Here is a 16,589-nt window from a genome sequence, read left to right as displayed (position 1 = left end):
ACCAAATCAGGCCCCCATCTTATTATATACCTAAGCCTGCTACCTGAAATACTTCCTAGTCCATAGTAGGCACTCAGTAATGTTCACTGAGTCTAATAACCATTTGATAGCCCAGATATTCCCATATGTGATACGAAACCCCTCATTTTTATGTGCTGTCCGAACTGGCGTAAATAAAATAAATAAATAAATAAATAAATCCAGGTGGCAATGAAAAGAGAAACCAGAGGGAACAGGGGCCTCTGCTTTAATCACCACCATGCAAATTGGGACTTTCAGATGTGAAGACACGCAGGTCCCCAGCGAGTCTCCCTCCTCCTACCGCGGGGCTATAATTATGTTTGCATTGAGTCTGCATGTTATTATTTACATTTCTGTGCTGGTGTTTGCACAGCTGGCACAGTTCCCAAGGAAGCCTTTCCGAGCTGAGCCCAGAGGTTGATGCACAGCTCCCAGAAAGGCTGCTGAGGTCCTCAGAGAGAAGCCTTGCTCCAGGGCTAGAAGGGCTTGTCAGTCAGGGATCTTCTTCCCCAGCTTCATCTACTCCCTTCTCCTCCTCTGTCCTCCCCTCCTCTGTTCTCCCCTCCCCTCCCCTCCCCTCCCCTCCTCTCCTCTCCTCCCTTGCCTTTCTTCTACCCTCCCTTTCTCAGCCTGGTGGCATCTATCAGAATCACTTGTGCAATAGATAAGGATCCCGTTATAGCTGCTCGGGCTTCCCCTGTGTAATTAGGAAGTGCATTGTTGTGTAATTCAGAAATTAATTAGCAGTAAATGTTTCAGGGATGCAGGTGGAAGTGGGAACCCACTGTGTTCCATCAGCCATGAAGCCGGATTGCTTTCTAGCTCCTGGGGACCCTTTCTAGTGCATCCTCTATCAAGGAACACCGCTCAGGCCCCGAGATGCTAGGGGCCCTCTCCTCCTCACTCCCCGATGGGCAGGAAGGGCATACCTGTAAACACCACAAGCTGGCCACACACCAAGGGGCCTTGGCCGTTGCTGGACAGCAGCTATAGAAGGTGTTCTCGGCTACTCAGAAAGCTCTTGGGGTTCCAGTCCAGATAATGGGGGACAGATATTACCAAGCAGCCTGAGTTTAGAGAAACCTAGAGTAGCCTGCAACAGCTTTCCACTTATGGGCGGCGGGGGGTGGGGGGGGGGAGGGGGAGCACCATGTGACTTACACAGGTTAGTACATGAACGAAGGCAGGACTATGGTGGCAAGCTTGAAGACTCCTAGATACTGTGAATCCTCCAGAAGCTCTGGAGTCTCCAAGCAGACGTGTCTTCCTGGCCCCTCTCCTTCCCTGTGCTCTCTCCTCCTTATGGAAAACCTTCCCCTCTCCCCAGTGTTTCAAACATCCCTAGAAATGCGTGGCGCATGAGCTTACTGAATGAGTGGAGCTCCATCTTCTGCTGGGGATGTCTTTCTGTATGCTGTGAATGTGTGTTGCTCTCATTTGGTTGATTAAAAAAAAATGCTGGTTGGCCAGCAGCCAGGCAGGAAGTATAGTATAGGTGGGATAAGCAGAGAGGAGGATTCTGGGAAGAGGAAGGCTGAGTCAGGAGTCGACAGCCAGACACAGAGGAAGCAAGATGTGAAGGCAGAAGTGAGAAAAGGTACCAAGCCACGTGGCTAAACATCAATAAAAATTATGGGTTAGTTTAAATGTGAGAGCTAGTCAGTGGTGGGCCAGAGCTAATGGCAGAGCAGTTTTAATTAATACAAGCTTCTGAGTGATTATTTTATAAGCGGCTGTGGGGTCTGTGGGGCTGGGCAGGACCAGAGAAAACTTCAGCTACGGTCTTCCCAGTCCCTCCTCAGCCTGCTCGAAGCCCCTCTTTTCCAAGGCACCATCACCCTCCCTGTCCGCGTAACTGGCCTTTTCTGTGCATTTTACCATGCATGGCTGGCTTCGATGACTGCTCCTCCTGCGCCAGCGTCTCCCCCATCGGACAGCCATCGTGCATGCCCTGTGCATGCCACCTGCAACTCCCCAGGCAAAGGCTGAGCCTGACACGTGGCCACTGCTTAAGACGCATTTATTGATTGAGTGACTGAGATGGTGACTCACTCCTCCTTCAGGTGACCAGGAGGAGAAGGGAACAGGGGTGGGGGTCAGGAGCAGGTCCAAGGTGCAGAGCCACACATCAGCGTCCGTGCTGTCTTGGAAGACTCTGAAACATTAATTCCAGTATCTAAGGAAGGTTCTTTTGACTACAGGATGGCGTGGGCTAGAACTTCAACAGCAGTCCATGACTCTCATCTCACTCCATTTAACAAGCCTGAGAACGAAGGCCGGTGGCCTGCAGTGCCCTGTGAAGACTCTGAGCTGAAGGCCGGTGGCCTGCAGTGCCCTGTGAGGACCCTGAGCTGAACCCCATAAGGTATGCGTCTGTTTTCAGCCCATTTTACAGACAAAGAGGCACAAAATTGGTGGCAAGATGTAGACATTTGTTTGGATATGTTTGAGTAAATGAAGGAATTGGTCACAGGTAATTCCAGCCAGGAAGGCCCTTCTGGACTCCCTTGCTTGCTTTAACACGCAGAAGAATTCACAAGACCTCAAGTCTAGCATGTTGTTTTCTATGATCTTCCTTCCCATGTGCCCTCTGCGAGCTAGCCTGGTGCTCTCTGGCCTCGGGGATGACTGTAGCAAACAAGCAATTTGGGGAGCATGGCTTCTGGGCTTTCCTTTATGTTTGTACTGCTGGAGAAGCAACCCTGACCCCAAACATGCCAGATGAGCACTGGACTCTGAACTCTACACAGCTCGGGGCTTTTCTTGTCTGAAAGCTTGCAGTCTGGGGTGGGGTGGGGGTGGGGGTTGAGAATGAGGTGGGAAGGAAATAGACGTTCTTAGAAGCCAGGAAGGACATGCTCCCAGCAGGACCTGCTCCCCATCCTCAGGAGGGGCTCAGGAAAGTAAATGACTGAGAAAGACCAGGCATGGGCCCTGGGCATTTAGCTTTTAGCCCAAACAGTCCCCAGTCATCAGGCCCCAGAGACAGAGGCCACCTCCAAGGATAGGCAGGCTTGGACAGCATCCCTGTCAGAGTGAAAATGAGACATCCTTCCCCACTATGCTGTGGCCCGCGGAGCACACTGTGTGGGCATCTGGGGGGCAGATAGAATGGGAACGCTGCGTGAGATTTAATTAGACCAAGAAACAAACCTGTAGAACAAGTTCACGTCGGCAGCATATTCTCTTCTCAAACGCCGATGATTCCTTACTCACTCAGGGGTGTGAAAAAAGGAAGACTGTTGTAGATTATGAAGTGCATGACAGGGGAGTATTTGAATCTCCATCCAAATAAACCAACTATAAAAAAAGAAATAGATGTTGGCGTCAATCAGTGAAATTTGAATGGAGATTGGCTCGTAAATATGATTAAAGAATTGTTATTAATTTTGTTGCATTGGATCAGGGGCTGTGGCTGTATAATGTCTTTTCACAGGGAAGCACGCAATAAAGTAAAATGTCAGATTCCATGGCATGATAGCTGACATTTTACTTTAGCAAAAATGTCTTCAGTGAAAAAAAAAAAAAGAACCAAAAAAAACAGATATTGCCAAACATTAAAAAAAAATTGTTCAATGTATTTGGTAATATATGGGACTTTGGTACACTATTGTCTCAATTTTATTCATATTAGACTTTCATAAACATATGGCATTTTATATGTTTTAATAATTAAATAATAATGCTACTTTCTATAGGAAATAATTTATATTTCCTATAGCTAGACATGTGATACGTGTGTATAATCCTGGCACTTGGGATTTGGAGGCAGTAGCATGAGTGAGGTTGAGACCACTTGGGCCACATAAGGAGACCATGTCTCAAAAGAAATGGCTAGAGATGCAAGCAACTAGAGTGCTTGCCTAGCATGAGGGGCCATCCCAAGCACCACAAAGAAAGAGAGGGAAGAAGGCAGGGAAAAGAAAGGGCGAAGGAGGGAGAGGAAGGGGAGGATGAGGACTGAGGGGAGGGAGGGAAGGAAGGAAGATGGATTGGTAGCATATCGGAGTAGTAGAGCGTGTGCTTATCGAGAATGAGGCTTTGAGGCTCCGGGAGGAGTCCTGGCACCATGAAAGCATTGAAGTTTACAGGTAAAGGAACTTAAGTACAATATACAGTGTTCAGTATCTCAAGAGCTTGTACATCCTAGTACACGGCAACTGAGCTGTGTCCTAACACTTCCTTTACTTTTATTTTAATTGCCCAGGCAGGCCTTGAACTTGTGACCCTCTTGCCTCATTCTCCTGAGCAGCTGGAATTACAGGCCTGCACCAGCAGTCTTGGCAGAATATAATGTTTGTAAGTATCAGTAGATGGCAGTTAATTCAGGCTCTTCCTGTGTGCTTGCACTCCCCCAGTGCATTAGGGGTGACAGAAAGAGGAGACACGTCATCAGCTCTAAGTCGCTCTGTGGAAGGGACAACGCCTCTGCCTTATTTCTGATCCCCAATAAGGCCTTCCTTAGGCAACTGGTGAACCAAGACAGGCCTCCCCAAGTTGTGAGGAGCCAGATGCGAACTTCTCATCATCACCTGGTCCCCGCCTGGTGGGCCCTCCTTCTCCATGCAGTACCACCAGCATATGGCCAGCGTGTCCTTTCCCAGAGACTGAAGGTACTGGCAGGAAGCTCAGGCTGCCCACCAGACAGACACTTGGCTCTGTCCTCGCTCTGTCAGTCTGTCCTGGTGCAATGCTGTCGGGCACACAGCTCATACCAGCAGACATTTATCCCTCACAGCTATGGAGTCTGGGAAGTCCATGGTGGCGGCGCTGGCAGATTTGGCATCTGGTGAGAACGTAGTCCCTAATTCCTAGAGGTCTGGCTTTCTACTGTCTTCACTTGTTGGGTGGAATCGGGGAGCTCTCTGGGGCCCCTTTATAAGGACGTTCAACCCACTTGGGTTTGCTCCACGGCCATGCTAAAGTTAGTCCTAATAAAACTACATCTAACAAATGAATTTGGGGGAGGGGACACAGACTCTAGTCCACGGCACCTGCTATGCTAAGGATGGACTTGTAGTCACATGAAACTAAAAAATGGGAGAACGATGACAAGTCAGTCCCCTTAAATGAGTCCTGCTGATATCTTTTCTGAAATCAAAGAGGTTGTGGATAAGCAGAAGACTTGGTCATTCCCTGTGTGTTTCACAAGTCATAAGGTCACCCACACTGCTGACCAGAGTCACACGATTAAGGTACAGATGGGAAACACTTCCTTTATGACTCGGGGCGCTTATGGGAGAAGAATAGATAGGCAGTGTGTGGTGATATATTGTGTACCCTAACAAACTTGCCTGGGGATGGGAGGACAGAACCAGCCACTAGATTAAATTTGGAGGCCAGACGGTAATGGCGCACATCCTTGATCCTATCACTTGGGAGGCAGAGATCCCTGTGGATCTCTGTGAGTTCAAGGCCACACTGGAAACAGAGCCAGGCAGTGGTGGCACACACCTTTAATGCCAGTACTGGGAAGCACACATGCCTTTAATCCAAGGAAGTGATGTCTGGGCAGAGAAAGGTATATAAGGCGTGAGGAAACAGGAACCTACTCTTTTTAGACTGAGGATTTCACAGAGGTAAGAGCTAGTGGCTGGCTGTTCTGCTTCTCTGATCTTTCAGATTTTACCTCAATATCTGGCTCTGGGGTTTTTATTAAAAGACCATCTAAGCCGGGCGGTGGTGGCGCACGCCTTTAATCCCAGCACTCGGGAGGCAGAGCCAGGCGGATCTCTGTGAGTTCGAGGCCAGCCTGGGCTACCAAGTGAGTCCCAGGAAAAGGCGCAAAGCTACACAGAGAAACCCTGTCTCGAAAAACCAAAAAAAAAAAAAAAAAAAAAAAAAAAAAAAAAAAAAGACCATCTAAGATTTGAACAACACAATGGAATAGGAAGACAGCCATGTCCTAGGCCAGGGCTACAAGTGGGTAAGACTCACAAGAATTATGTGTAAAATTGAAAAGATGATGGACATCTGAGAACCCAGGCAGGTCGGACAGAAGAAAGTCGAGGGATGGAACCTGGCTAAGCAGAGAATAAACAGCCGACATAAGGAAGAAGGTTTTTGTCCCAGAGACACACCGAAGAGCAACTTCCATCTGAGGGGAGCCAGAGAGGGAGCGCCCACGCGAGGGGGAGATGCTCTCGGCCAGATGTGTTGCATGTAGGTGCATCTCTGCAGAGGCAGCCCAGGAGAATCTCCCATGGCCTGTAGATGGACTGTGTGTCTGCTTCTCCCCAGCCCCGCTCCAAGCTGCTTCTGTGATTATGTATAATTACAATAAGCCCTGCCTGGGCAGGAGGATGTGAGGAGAAAGCTAATTCACAAGACTCAGTGTGATGTTCTTGCTGCTATGGAGCTGCACAGAATACCAGGTACACTTGGAATGCCTGACACCTAGATGCCAGCTCCCCAATTCCTGGGGGGCTCCAATGGATCTGGGGTTTGTGTGTGGCCTTGGTTTCTTCCTGTTGACTAATGAATAATAAATGGTACCTTTAAGAAGTGAAGTCAATGGTTAAATAGCAAGAGAGGATGAGGTACTGTAAGTGATGAGCAACCTGACTCTCTACACACCCCCATGTCCCTCCAAGCTGAGGTAAGCACCCCGCTAAGCTGCTTTATTCTCCTCCTGGGAGGTGGGAGAACCCAGGAGCTCTCGGGAAATATGTGCATAAGTCAAAAACCTGTTGGTTTGAGGGTCAACCCACAGGACTACAACTTCCTCTGTTTCTGGCATTGGGGGTAGGGGTGGCAAGGGAAGAGCCCAGCAGGGACCTTGCAAGTATAACGTGTTTCCAAGAGAAGCATGCCCTTCGCATTGGACAGTGTCCTGGCTTCAGAACATCCGCATGTCAACTGTATCCAGGCTGGGCTCCTGATGCGGTAAACTCCTGTGTCATCTGTACGGGAGCAGTAGAGACCCATCTTCTCTACCCGGAAACCAAAGGAAGTGCCCGGTGGTCAGAGCCTCTTCACTGGTAAGGATGTCATCTCCTCGATTGCCTGCTTTGTGCCAGGCACTGCAGTAGGCTCAGGGGTGGGGTGGGGGTGGGGGACCAGGAAAACACCATTCCTGCATCCACAGACTGTCCAGTGGAAACGTGGAAGGCCAGCAGATCAACATGCTAGTTCAATGAAGTGTGACATGGACTCCAATGGGGGACTGCCGGATGCTGTCGAGGCACTATGTCTCCTGAGATGCAGCCACATCTAAGGGAGGCTCTTGTGTGGGCATGGATGTACTCCTCAAAGCCCCACCTTTTGAGACTTGGCTCCCAAGGCAGAGCTACTGAGAGATGGTAAAATCTGCAGGAAGTAAGGAAGTATTATGAGAGACCCTTAAGGTTGTGTCTTCAAAGGGGGTTTGGAGCTCACTCTCTGCTTCCTGGCACATGGCGGAACTTGCTCATTCCACTGCTTGCTCTTGCCACAATGGGCTGCTGTCTCCCGGGGATCTAGAGGTAGGTGTGAGATTGCCCAATCTTGGATACAAACCTCCAGAATGACAAAGGAAATAAACTTTTTCCCTTTATAAACATACTGTCTCGGTATTTCATTATCATGACAGGAAGCCAACTAAAGCGAGGAGTAAGGGAGCAGCCATGCCTACAAGCAGCGTTTCTCATGCCTTCATCTGGGAGAAGAGCAGAGAAAAGAGGCCTGAAGCCAACTCTCAGGAGTTACAGCACTGGGACCCTCAGCCCACTTGGTGGTGGAACGTAAAACATCAGAGCAAACGCCACTTTTGAAATGAGACGATTTTATCACCAATTTATTCCCTAAAGTAAGTGGAGCCTGAAGGCTTAGAACAAAATACTTGCAAGTTGATTATAATGCAGCCACGTAAAACTATGCCACAGTCTCTAAACACTCCACACACTCAGGAGATGCCATACACTAAACTCAGAATTTTGATCTATTTCCAGGCTGGAGAAATGTGGTGTGGCAGTCTCTCACAGTGCTGGGCAATGACAGCAAGCCGCAGCTCAGGACGGGGGGCTTGAATACAAGGAGGGCATAAGAAGACGCTGCAATGCACTGTTGCCAGGGCTCCTGGACACAGGCAGTCAGTAAATACCAAACAGTAGTCAACATTGTTGTCTTGGTTTGTTTTCCATGACTGCGGTAAACACCAGGACAAAAAGCAACTCTGGGAGGAAACGTTTATTTCACTTTACAGCCTACAGTCCATCAAGAAAGGAGGTCAGAATAGGAACTTAAAGCAGAAACTGAGGAGAAGCTGCGCGGGGGGGGGGGGGGGGGGGGGGGGGAACACTCCTGACTAGCTTGCTCTCCAAGATTCACTCAGCTTGATTCCTTAGACAACTTGGGACCACCTGCCCAGGGTGGCACTGCCCACAATGAACTGGGCCCTACCATGTCAAACATTAATGAAGAAAATGCCTACAGACATGTCCACAAGCCAGTCTGATGGAGTCAATAACTCAGTTGAGGTTCTCTCTTCCCAAGTGACTCCAGTTCATGTGCAATTGACACTAACCAGGACAACGGAACCCTACTCAACTGACACAAACATATCACTACTAAACCATAACCTTTTCTTACTTGTTTATCCCCAATCCCTCTAGTTAATACACAATATAAAATACAACCCAACTTTAAAAGTCCCCTAGTCTTTTAAAAGTTCAAGTACTTTAGAAGTTCAGTCTCTTTAAAGTATCCAAAATCTTTTAATTGTGGGCCCCTTCACAATCAAAACTAAGTTACAAACTTTCTTATTCCAAGAAGGGAGAACCAGGGCACAGTTACAATCAAAGCACAACCACAACTGATTTTTCAGCTTCAGCTAACTAGCGTTGGTTGTCCCCATGTAGCAAAGCTTTCATGTCCGTGTTGCTGGTCTCTTATTAATCATAGCTGATTCTTCTGTCCCAGCTTTCCAGCAACCACAGATTCTTAATTAAAATATTGTATGAACAACCCTGATAGAATCTTTGCTTCCCCTCTGAAACTTCACAAGCCAGGCCTCTATCGTCTGCATTTCTCTCAATATTCTCTTCCAAGGTCCCACAGAACATCCCATTAAGCTCTGAGCACTAATGGCATTTCTAGCCCAAGTTCCAAACACTTCCATAATCCTCCCCCAACGCAACATGGTCAGGTCTCTCACCACAGCAGTCCACTCTCTACTGGCTTACATTCTACTTTGCTCTCTATTGCTGTGATAAACACCATTCCCAACTTAAGAACGGATGGATTTGTTTCAGCACACAGTTTATCCTGAAGGAAAGTCAGGCCAGGAACCTGAAGGCAGGAACTGAAGCAAAAGCCATGGAGGAACACTGCTTACTGGCTTGCCTTCCACGGCTTACTCAGCCAGTTTTCTTATAGAACCCAGGACCACCTGCACAGGAGTGGTACCTTCACCTATCCTTGCAATGGACTGCAACGCCAAGCCGAAATAAACCCAATAAACCCTCTCTTCCCCAAGTTGCTTTTGGTGGTGGTATTTGTCACAGCAGCAGACAGCAAAACGGAACCATCTTCCACAGGCTCGTGTTTGAACATTCAGTCACTCATCTCATGCTGCGCCCCTCATCCTCTCTTTCAGTACCAGGGGTTGAATCCAGGGCTTCCCTGCATGCTAGGCGAACCCTGCCACCTCCGGTCACTGAGTTATCATCCCAGGGGTCTTCTTACTTTATATGACAATCTCACTACATTATCCAGGCTGTCCTTGAACTCCCAACATGGGCCTGGAGTTTGCCCGCTTCATCGTAGGAGTGGTTGGAATTTCAGGCCTGTACCATCAAGTTTGTGACACTGTATTGAGGGCTGTGGAACCTTTAGGATATTTAGGCACTGGCTAGGAGCAAGAGATACTTTGAGTGGGCTTTTGAAGGTTGTATGGTTCTGGTCCCAACCTGTTTGTTCTGCCTCTTGTCCGATGCTGATAGAAAGTGCTCAGGCCACGTGTTCCCATCACTGTGAACTCTGCCATGTCTTTCCCACCAGGATGGATTGAAACTTCTGGGATTGTGACCCCAAAGAAACCTTTTCTCTTGAAGTTGATGTCAGGGATCTTGTCGTGGTTATGAGAAAAGCCACCAAGGGACACTGTTGCAATAAGCCTGACCGTGGGGTTCTCTGGCCTTTGGAACTGCTTTGCAGGAGAAATTTGAAAGAATTTAGAAATGCAGGCTAGAGAATGGCTAGGGTGGTGTAAGTTCTGCTAACTGGTAGTTTCTGGTGGAAGTGTGGAAGATCAGAATGCCAACAGAAATTCGGCAGTGAGGGTTGTGCTCCTAAAGTTTCAGATAGACAGGAAGACCATTTGGGGAAGAGGACGCAAAGTCATTCATGTTACACCCTGACAAAGACTCTGGATGGATTTCACCCATGTCTTTAATTGAAGTTGAATTCAAAAGTCATGGATTAATTTATCTCATAAATGAAATTCCAAGCCAGCACAGCACACAGGCTGTGGCATGGTTATCACTGGCTGTTTTTAACCAGATTTACAGTGAGAACCACTGTGAATAAAGGGTAGATGTCTTAGTTAGGGTGTTTTGTTGTTGTGAAGCGATACCATGACCATGGCAACTTTTATAAAGAAACATTAATGGGGTGAGGGGTGGCTCTCTTATAGTTTCAGAAGTTCAGACCAGTATCATCATGGCAGAGAGCATGGTATGTGCAGGCAGATGAGGTGTTGGAGCAGAGAGTGCTACATCTTGACCCAGAGGCAACAGGAAGTCAACTGTCACACTGAGAGAAGCTTGAGATCTCAAAGCCCGCCCCCACAGTGACACACTTCCTCCAACAAGGCCACATCTCCTAATAGTGCCACTCCCTTTGGGGGCCATTTTCTTTCAAGCTGCCACAATAGAGCAGAAGGATTTGTTAAACATTCAGCAAAGGAGTCTGAATATAGTGAACCTAGTGAATGCTGCAAGCAAAGCCATGGCATTTGTTAAGGACAAACTGAGCCCTTTGCCCTGGTACAAGAGCAAAGCTCTAGGCAAAGATCCCACCTACTGAAGACTACAGGGTATAAACACTCATTTGAAATGAGAGTGTCTATAAAAGAATGCCTGAAGGGCCACTCAGGAAGTACTTCCCCTGGCTTTGAGGTGTGCAGAATCCATGGCCACCATCATCTTTGGAATCCTGGCTATATCCTGGGTTGGTAACAAAAATGAGTGTTGTCATGTGGAGCTGAGTGCAAAGAATGCAAATGTCATAGAGCTTTGCTCTGAGATTCCAGAGAAAAGTCCAAGGCCAGCAAATGTGCAGCAGACTTGGGTTCCCTACACAGACCCCCTGAGTGGGCTGTAAAGGTGAAGAACAAATTTCAGTGGAGACTCCAGGACACTGGAAACACCAAGAGCAGGTGACATATGCTGATAAAACCTGGAGGCAGTAATTGGAGGTGGCCCCAAAAGGAGCCCATGTGTACTGCAGGCAGCTGGGGAGGGGCTACCCCAGCCACTTGAAGCTCAAATGATGTCATCAGATGTCCCATATGCCAGGCACGGAGCTCTATAATTTAGTGTTTTCCTTGTTTGGCTTTGTTCTAATCTCTCCTTACTGGCCTCCCATCCCTCCCTCGGTGCCACCAAATATTGAAAGTTTATAACCTGTTTATTTTTGTAGAGGTTCACAGTTAAGAGTTCGCCTCAAGTCTCAGAAAGAAATGTTAAATTTTTTGAACAGTATTGGGGGCTGTTGTGACTATGGGGACTTTTGAAATTGGACGGAATATTGAGACCACAGTCACAGCGTCTCAGAGTGTAGACAGGTGTATTAGTTACTTCGCTGCTGTTACGACAAATTGCCATGACCAGGGCACCTTAGAGAAGAAAGGGCTTATTTATTTAGGTTTATGGTTCCAGGGGGTGAGTGTCTCCGATGATGGAGCGAAGTTACAGTGGCAAGAACAGGAAGCCGAGGGCCCGAACCCTGAACCACAAGCACAGCTGAAGCTCTTACAGCCCACCCCCAGGGACATACTTTCTCCAGAGAGGCCTGTGCCCTTTCTCGGCAGAGCTAAAACCCTGCCTTTTTCCCCTGAGGACCCTCAGAAGCAGGCCTGCTCACAGCAGGTCTCCCCTCCAAGAAAATGTCCATCTTTTCAGCCTTCTCGTAGCTTAGACTCCTATCTTTCCCCATCACATGAAAAGTCCAGGCTGCCCTCAGTATTGCACGTCTCCAGAGGAAGGCAGAAACCATTCTGGCCCACAACTTTAATTGATTGATTTCCTTCCACTGGGCCCTGGGATCAGCTCCAATAGCACATAGCTCTGTGCTGCTGAGAGATCTGGGGCTCCCCAGCCTGCTCTGTGGGGACAGACCAGTGTCTCAGGAACAGTGATTAGCTGGAACAATACAACAATCAGAAAATGTCACTTGAGTATACGTGTTCTTAAGATTGCAAAGAGATGAGCGGAAGGCAGGGAAGTTGTTGACGTCTGCAACAGCAGGTCAGACCAGCACACAGCTCAGCCACTGCAAAAGAAGAGACAAAGTCAGTGCTCGGCCTCCAGGGAGCATGTGGGCTGTGGCCACCGATGTCCTCCTGCCCTGCGTGGCACCACTTGTCACAGCTCCACCCTCCAGCCAGTGCCATGCTCACTTACAGGAAGCTAGTGACCTAACAACTCAGAGCACTACAGGACACGTGACTTAGGAAAAAAACTCTATACCCAAAAGGGGCTTCCAAAAGGAGGTGTGTCGATGAGTACAATACAGTGGGTCTTGTCGGTCTGCAAGTTCCGCATTCATAATTCAACCAAGGGCAAATTAAAACTCTACAAAGAAAGAATTGCATCTGTGTTGAATAGGAACAAATTTCTTTCCTTGTCATTGACTCCCTGACCATTGTGGTGAAAACAGCTCTGTAACCAGCATCAGCATTCTATTAGGCATCAATTATAGTCTAGAGGGGATGTAGAGTATGCAAGAGGATGGATAGAGGTCCTATACAAACACTGCCATTTTCTGCAAAGGTCTGATGCATCCAAGTGTCTTAGGAGGGTTCTGGAAACAAAAGCTCATAAAGGAGAATTATATTCATATAATTATATATATATTTTTTGCAGACATACATTCATCCTTATATATGTATTCCTGTATTCTTATGTCTCTATGTTTTACACATATGTATATATTCCTACATTTATGTCTATTTCAAATATATTTATATGCATCCCTATATATGTATATTCCCGCATTTATATCTGTATTTCATATATGTGTGTGTATATGTTCTTATATGTATCTGTATACTTCTACATGAACACTTCATTCTACACACACTAGTCTCCAAGTGTCTACAGGAACCCACAGATATGTTACAAAGAAAGCTTTTCCTTGATCTTAGGAAGTACTCAATGCCATTTTCATTCACAAGAACAATGAAAAGCAGTTGGACTCAGACAACATGGTAGGGATGGTGATAACCCAGTCCTCCACCATGGCAGGAGGGTGATAACCCAGTCCTCCACCATGGCAAGGAGGGTGATAACCAAGTCCTCCACCATGGCAGGAGGGTGATAACCCTGTCCTCTACCATGGCAGGAGGGTGATAACCTAGTCCTCCACCATGGCAGGAGGGTGATAACCCAGTCCTCCACCATGGCAGGAGGGTAATAACCCTGTCTTTACCATGGCAAGAGGGTGATAACCCTGTCCTCTACCATGGCAGGAGAGTGATAACCAAGTCCTCTACCATGGCAGGAGGGTGATAACCCAGTCCTCTACCATGGCATGGATGGTAATAACCCAGTCCTCCACCATGGCAGGAGGGTGATAATCCAGTCCTCTACCATGGCAGGAGAGTGATAACCAAGTCCTCTACCATGGCAGGAGGGTGATAACCCAGTCCTCCACCATGGCAGGAGGGTGATAATCCTGTCCTCCACCATGGCAGGAGGGTGATAATCCAGTCCTCTACCATGGCAGGAGAGTGATAACCAAGCCCTCTACCATGGCATGGATGGTAATAACCCAGTCCTCTAGCTCCACTGCCCCAGAAGCAGATCAGAGGCCAATGCTGCCTCATAAGGTGGACCGTTGGGGCATGTCTACACTTCCTGTTCCCCCTGGCCCTCCCTAGCAGGAAGTGACAGCCTCCATTATCCCAAGCAGGCCCCTTACAGGCAGGGACTGGTGCTTCCTGCATAAAGCACGGTGTGACTTGTGCACAGCAGGACACTTGCTTATTCTGCACCTTCCTTCCGCCTTGTTGGAGATTCAGTTTTGGCTTCCGGTGCCGTCCTATATGTCAACTCAGAGGTTGCAGAATTCAAGCTTCTTAAATTATATCTATTCCTCACAACCAGACACACATGCACGTACAAGTGCATCCACATTAACAAGAGTTTGCCTCTTTGAAATGATTTTAGATACAGCTAGCTATTACTTTATCCTTAAGATAAAGAAAGGGATGAAAGAGTCAAGAGGGAGGCACTTGATTAAATTATATTAATTAATTAGAATGCTTAACACACTCCTTAAGAGACTGTCCCATTCCTTCTCCTCACGCCCACCACAGAACATTCGGGTGTTTCCATGGCAATAAGCTGGTTCGTAGGAATAAACACAGCTTAGCCCCTCTGCTGTCCAGGGATTTCAGAGTTCTGTCTACCAGGACTTCCTGAAATCTCAGCTTGTTTACCTCAGCCAGGGAGAGCTGGACAATGCCATTCTGGTCCTTGTCCAAAAGCCTGAACAGTTCTGAAACACCAGAGAAGAAAGAAAGTCAGTCAGGTCTGTTTCTGGGTTTTGGAACCTCAGAGAGCCATCTCTGGCCAGCCCACGCCCTCCACCCATGCCCCCCAGATCTCATCTAACCCCAGGGAACAGCAGTCAGGGCGAGCTCTAGTGTCAGCAGGTGTCTCCCAGACTGAATGGATGGACCAAGTTGTCAGCAGAGATGGTTCCTCTGGGTCTTCATCTTCAGAAGCTCAGCCAAGAAACTGGCAGTTCTTTAGTGAGTGGGTTGCAGATCGTCCAGTCCCTTGGCTTTATCTCTGGCCAACTGATTTTGCCCCCAAGGCTTCCCACCTTGCACTCTCCCAATGAAAGGAAGGTCCCCTCCCTTTAAAAGATGTCATACTGATTATAAGATATCAGCGCCCCAAGGTCCAAGGAAGAAATCCAGCTACTGCCTTCTAGAGGGAGCCTACCCTCTTCCTGGAAGATGGCACAGTCTCTCAAATGACCCTCATGGTGGCATACAGATGAATAAACACCAAAAGCTCCTAACACAGGACCCTTAAGAGTCTCAGCGCCTCGACCTAGTGACTTCATATAGCTCAATAATCAGGATAGCGGTCTCCAGGTCTCCAAGGAAAAGCAACCTTGGCCCTTAGATGTTACCAGCCCAGACATCTGTAGCCCCTAAAGTATCTACCTCGCTTTCCTCCTGAGTATCACAGTTATAAAAATCTCATCTCTACTTCCTTAGTCCCCTGGCTCCAAAGGCACTGTCAGGCCTCACCTCTGGCCTGGCCCCTCCAATGCTCTGTGTCTCTGAGGAAAAGAATCGAGGCTAAAGAAAAGTGAGGCTTACTGAACAGAGTCTCCAGGCGGATCATACAAGCCACAAAGCCGTCAAAGTCAATGCCAAGCTTGCTGCTCGCATACCTCATGGCAATAGTCTGCTGCACCTTGTCGTTGAGAGTGAAACCTGATGGCAGAGAGGGACTGTGTCACGGGTGGTGCAAAGGCCTTAGCGTCTTCCTGATACACCGCAAGGTGCTGGCGTCACAGGGACCCTCCAGGAGCCTGCGTAAATCCATAAATCAGGACTACTCAGCCTATTCCAGGGAGGCCCAGGAGATTCTCTGCCAACAAGTCTCTCCACTCTTGGGGATGTCTCACCAGCTCCTTCTCTGGCCCAGCACCAGCTCAGGCCTGGGACAGTCATAACTATGCAACCACAGGAAGTACAAGTAAGACAGTGTCCGTGAGCCCCTGCCGAGCCCCTGGTGACCGCTGTCACTGCCTGAGTGACAGGCAGGGTGCAGAACATTGCCGCATCCTCTCTTTCCGGGAGAGGATGGATCCTCAGCAAGGCTTTGTTGACACGCTGCCATCCAACGTAAGAACGCTCTCAGGAATGACCCTGAGCCACTACCATCATGAGAAGAAACCATCTACAGTGGGTCCATCTGGGGCCTAAGACCTCTCCTACAGGACGGGTCCTCACCTGCTTTCTGGAGGGCCGTCCTCATTTCATGGGCCTCAGTGGTCCCTACACGGCTGTGGTCCATTTCCTTGTAGATCTCCTGAAGCCAGAGAGAAACTGCACATGGAGAATAGCATCACCCTGGACCACAATTTCCTCCCTCTCTACACCTCTCTCAGGAAGCCAAGGATGCACTCTAAGACTGTTCTGACATCTTCAAAGAAGTCCAGAACAAATAGAAACAGGGCTAGAGGTGATTATAGTATGTTGTCCTCTGAATGGGACTTTCATTAGAAGGGCTGACATCTGTGTCTCTCACTTCCACAGCCTTCAGGCTCCCTTCTGAACAGTGTGTCCAGGTTTGGATGGTTTTGACCAGAGTCTGGATAGACCAGGGTCTAGAACAGTCCAG

The 16,589-nt window shown here is 48.2% G+C and overlaps 1 protein-coding gene across 1 annotated transcript in view; it reads right to left on the bottom strand.

The window, feature by feature from the left end:
* Positions 1-11,837: 11,837 nt before the first annotated feature.
* The window catches only part of Capn8 (calpain 8), a 71,778-nt gene continuing 67,026 nt past the window's right edge, over positions 11,838-16,589 (bottom strand). The window contains exons 18-21 of the mRNA XM_006988623.4: positions 16,199-16,277; positions 15,560-15,676; positions 14,663-14,721; positions 11,838-12,492 (exon numbers count right to left, since the gene is read on the bottom strand). Coding sequence (XP_006988685.2) covers positions 12,469-12,492; positions 14,663-14,721; positions 15,560-15,676; positions 16,199-16,277 — 279 coding nt within the window. The 3' untranslated portion in view covers positions 11,838-12,468. The remainder of the gene's footprint in view (positions 12,493-14,662; positions 14,722-15,559; positions 15,677-16,198; positions 16,278-16,589) is intronic.

This window comes from Peromyscus maniculatus, chromosome 11 (genome assembly GCF_049852395.1).
Source record: "Peromyscus maniculatus bairdii isolate BWxNUB_F1_BW_parent chromosome 11, HU_Pman_BW_mat_3.1, whole genome shotgun sequence".
NCBI classification, from domain to species: Eukaryota; Metazoa; Chordata; class Mammalia; order Rodentia; family Cricetidae; genus Peromyscus; species Peromyscus maniculatus.
Note: the sequence above shows the minus strand (reverse complement) of the source record. Positions and strands in the feature narration are given on the sequence as shown.